General features: G+C 34.1%; 1 protein-coding gene across 3 annotated transcripts in view; it reads left to right on the top strand.

Moving 5' to 3' along the window:
• Positions 1-617: 617 nt before the first annotated feature.
• The window catches only part of LOC115244003 (protein phosphatase 1L), a 30,141-nt gene continuing 25,782 nt past the window's right edge, over positions 618-4,976 (top strand). For 2 of the 3 annotated variants that reach the window (XR_003885292.1, XM_029821336.1), the window contains exons 1-3: positions 627-750; positions 833-1,510; positions 2,512-2,751. Coding sequence is in view for 2 of the 3 variants with exons in the window: in XM_029821336.1 (XP_029677196.1) it covers positions 1,475-1,510; positions 2,512-2,751 (276 nt within the window). In the remaining variant the exon portion in view is untranslated. Of the gene's footprint in view, positions 751-832; positions 1,511-2,420; positions 2,752-4,976 lie in introns of all 3 variants that reach the window. The other variant, XM_029821337.1, reaches the window with a different exon arrangement.

The raw sequence follows: 4,976 nt of genomic DNA, 5'->3' as shown, positions 1-4,976 counted from the left end.
TGATTTAAGCCCTAAGCCTTAAGAAATTGACCAATCACAATCAAGTATGAGGAGAATACTTGACTGTGATTAGTCAATTTCTTAAGGCTTAGGCATGAAGGAAGAGTACGGAGAGTTATCTGAAAGGAAAAAAGTTGGTCATGAAAAATGTTCCGTATGTGGCCAGGTTTGCCAAATGGAATGACTTGGACCAATTCGTCGCCATCTTGAATATTCGTATATGTAGAGTATTACGTTTAGTTGTAGTAGTAATTAGTAAGTAGTGTGTCATTCAACACATTTACTGATCACTAATCAACTAAACATAACACTATATTTGTACGAATATTCAAGATGGCGACGAATTGGTCCAAGTCATTCCATTTGGCAAACCTGGCCACATACGGAACATTTTTCGTGACCATTTCCAATCTAGGTAGATAACTCTCCGTACTCTTCCTTCATGCCTAAGCCTTAAGAAATTGACTAATCACAGTCAAGTATTCTCCTCATACTTGATTGTGATTGGTCAATTTCTTAAGGCTTAGGGCTTAAATCATCTATTGTAGACCGGCACTAAGGAAATTGATTGGTCCATTTCCTTATGCATATACTTATGGACCAATCAATTTCCTTATGCTTATGGTTATGCACTTATGCAAAAGAAAAGTCTGTGCTCGGGCCCAAAGCATCCCACGAAAATCGTCGACATTGCCGCTCTCAGGCTTCTCTCTGTAATATTGTACAGTATTATTATATTGTGTATAACAGGTAACATGTAACCTTTACTTAGTTATTAAATTTTGTTCAAATTAAGATTATTTCTCTCATTGGTATGTTGTCCACAATGTAGTTCCTTACCAAAAAGTAAAGAATAATAGGAATGAACATTTGGTGTTAAGCGAGCGGACGGAAGTGACTATATATAAGTGGACGGTCAAAATGGACGCTCAAGAACGAATTGCAGCATGACAGAGATACTGGAAGTACCCCAAAGACCTGGCAATGCACCATGATCTTACAATTAACACTTATTAATAATATTTTTTTGTCTAATACTGGCTCTTCCTCTCACTTATTTAGAATTGGTGATCGTGCGCAAAATAAGTGCAGATTGGAACAAGTAAGGCAACAAGTGGCTGTACACGGCCCTGAAAAACGTCAAAAAAGTGGACGATCAAGATGGCTGCGTAACATACTACCGTTCTCGATAAGTCTACTCCCATTACCGATATGCTCATTCCTGTTATTTTCTACTCTTTGTTCCTTACGTTCCTAGTCAAAAGTCAGAAGTTGCTATCCTATAATTCCTGCTCCTCCTGAAGTTTGTCAGTAACCTTTAGAATCAACCTGTATATGCCATGTTTTTATATTGCTAATCCAGTGTTAGTACCAAACGAAGAAGTAAATCCAGTTATTCACACATATACTGTTCGACATAGGCACTCACAATTAATAATACACACAAGAATAATTCAGAATTCATCAAAATATTATGGACGACGAGCTTGAAGATCTAATTCTATATCAGGTAAAGAAATAATATTACATAAAAATGAGTTTAAAAATAAACTTTCTAAATAATTTTATTGAGTTGTAACATAATGTGGTGCACATAGTATGTTATATTTTAGTTTAACTAAAATTTATTTAACATAAAGATTAAGAGTTACATATATTTTTTCTAATGACTCTCTCTAAACATTCTAAATTTTTTATTAATTGTCTTAATTAAGTATTCAAAATTATTCGTCTATTGTCGTTGTATTAAGTATCTGGATTAAGCAAGCCTGACTTTTAAGGAATCACTATTCTACTTTAGGTTATAGTCTTTTGTTTAATACAGATACACACAGAGAGAGAGAGAGAGAGAGAGAGAGACAGAAAGGGAGAGAGAGAGAGAAACAAACAAATTCCTTTAAAACTAAGAAATAAATTAATTAATTTGTTGGTCATAAGCAAATAATTAGTCAATTATTTTTTTAATTAAATTTTGCTCTGAGATGTTTGCATACCAGTCTTTAATAAGAACGTAATATAGACAATACTTCAATAAATATCAAATTATTTTAATTTTGACATATAATTATAAATGTATATAACTCAGAACATAAATTCAAAATTAAAGATCTTTTAGTAAAAGTTTCCAAAGATATTGAAAATTAGAAATGCCTGATAAGTAAACCTTTTCATATATATAAATTGATCTCATTTTTAATTACTTCTACAACTTAAATAGAGATTCAGTTTTGAACACATTAAGATATTTAATGTTAAAAATTCTTAAATTGTACAGGAGTTTTCTGTTCAGTTTACTGTGCTCTACCTGCTCACGAGCGTTGTCAAAGGTGCTTTGGGACACCCTGTATATATATATACCTATACATACATATAAAAAAGTTTTATTTTATTTTAATAAACAAATATATCATAAATTTCAGATGCATTCTATAAAAGAAAAAGTGTGCCTCTTCGATATTATATTATCTATTTAAACCACTTAAAAATCTAAATTGTTTATAATTCACACAGACTTATATATCACACATGAAGCTTGTATCGAAGTTTGCTGTGAGCATTCCCTCTGGATTAAATACTGGGATCAAGAGCCCATTAAATTATCTCTATAGAATTATGCGAATCTATGCTTTGAGACCAGAAGTGCTTATATGTGGTATGATTCTGGCAATTATTTTATTTTATATACAAGCTGTGGATATTTGGACTAAAGCACTTCTAGGAAGAATTCAATACACTCTGGGACGTACCAAGGTATAATTGCATTATAAGGATATATTATTTATATACACACACATACATACCCAGTCAGCCACATCTGTTCTAACAGATATTGCCAAGTGCTTGCTACAAATTATTGTCAGCAAAAAGGCTACAAATTTGGTACAAGAGTTGTTATTACCGATTAAGCTGGCAGATTGCCGGCAAGAACCAAGCAAAGCTTGCTAACATAACTAGACAGCAAATTGGCGGCAAAAACCGAGCAAACCTTGCTGACATGACTGACATCAGATTGTCAGCAAAAACTGAACAAGGTCTGAAGTGCGCAATCTGATGGCAAATTGGCAGCAAAAACCGAACAGAATCTGCAGCTTAGCACAAAGTATTATAAAATAGTTCAGTCGCTTATCGCTATGCGGCGCGTTATTCATTATCTATACCCGTATTCAAATTCTTGTCATGAGTGTATATAAAGCCTGCAAAATGCTAATAATATTATAATATATATATTTCTATCAGTTCAATTTTTGACACAATTCTTATACAAGAAATTCAAATATTGAACTGATTTTTGACAAATCGGACAAATAATTGTTCGATTTTCACTTATTCGAACAATTTCTGTCCAAAAAGATCTTTAATTTTACAAATTAAATTATTTAAATTTACCTATATGTTTTAACACATTAATATATGATTTTATATAATGTCTGATTATCTAATGATCATTTTATGACCAAAACTTATCATCATTTTGTTACTTAGGGTTGAGACTTTAAATCCATTTAAATATACTGTTTTATATGAATGGCCAAAAGCTGCAGAATTTGTTCGGTTTTTGCTGACAATCTGCTGTCAGATTGTCCTGCGCAGATCTTGCTCGATTTTTGCCACCAATTTGACGTCAAATCATGTCAAGCTCTGCTCGGTTTTTGCCGTCAATTTGCTGTCAGGTTATGTCAGCAAGCTTTGTCACCAAAACACAACCCAGACAGCACAAGAAGACCAAAAGACATCTTAAAGATGTCTAAAGGACACTAAGACGTCTTTAAACCGTCTTTTAGATGTCTTTTAGGGACATGTGCTGTCTGGGAAGCTTAATGCGGACACAGATGACACTGGATTTGTTACCAAGTTTTGAGCGAATTTGATGCCAATTTGACAACAATTTGTTATCAAATTGCTTACTCGGGTGTGTATCGATGAAAAAGCAACAAGTAAAAAAGCAATAAATTGCCAAGTCTAAGAAGTGCCCGTATCTCTTACACGTTGTATATTAGTTCACTCTATTAGCTATTATTCTACTAATATTATTTATCATTGTGCAATTTTGAAACATATGTAACATTTCTATATACTATTGGTATATATCTGTACATATGCGCATAAGTAAACATAAAATTTATAAAAAGTGGGCGCCCATTAGTCTTGTTGCATTACTGCTTTCTGCTACGAGAGGCCAGAAAGCATTTTCAGGCCATATCTCGGCCGTAAAGCGATACGCTAGAGGAACAAGGATAGCGTGATCGTTGATCCTTTTCTATCTTTCCTCTCCACGGTGCGTCCACGCGAGCAATGCAATCGTGTGTGTACGTATACAGACATACACCTATACATCGAGACTGAGAATTCATTCCTCAGCGTTGGTAACCCTGAAACCTGAGTTTCACATTTTCACCGCGCGAGGTCTCCAATGTCAATTCGGAGTTTGCCCGTCACTCCTGTCGACCCTTAAAAGATCGCGCTTTGAAAACCATGCATTTCGCTGGTGCGCATTTAGCCGCATTGCTTCTAACCATTATGGTGCGGTCCCATGGTACGGAATGTATGCGCATAGCGGAATGGCGGAACGCTTGTGATTGGTTCAATCTTTTTTACGTTCGTTCCGCCAATTTCTATCCGCAAATTTTTATTTTATCCGCAATGATTGTACAGAATTGACGGAATTATTAAATTATTAATTGTTATTACTTGTGAACTTGTATGCATGTTAATAAAAAAAAAGAAGTCGACAAACGGCCGTGGTCGGGTGCGGACGTATTTGAGCGTATCTCTTAAAAATTCCATTTTGAATTGAAAATTTTAAAAATCATCCTTTTTGAATACTATTATTAGTTTAAAAATAAGAGAAGAAGAAGGAGAAGAAGAAGAAGAAAAAGAAGAAGTGTTAACAATAAAAAAAAATGTTAAAAGTTAATTGCCCAGACAGCACAAGGATGTCCTTAGGACGTCCAAAGGGCATCCAGGACATACATGTA

This window comes from Formica exsecta, unplaced genomic scaffold, assembly GCF_003651465.1.
Source record: "Formica exsecta isolate Colony F162 unplaced genomic scaffold, ASM365146v1 scaffold784, whole genome shotgun sequence".
In the NCBI taxonomy this organism is placed as follows: Eukaryota; Metazoa; Arthropoda; class Insecta; order Hymenoptera; family Formicidae; genus Formica; species Formica exsecta.
The sequence above is the reverse complement of the archived record's forward strand: the minus strand, read 5'-3'. Positions and strand labels throughout refer to the sequence as shown.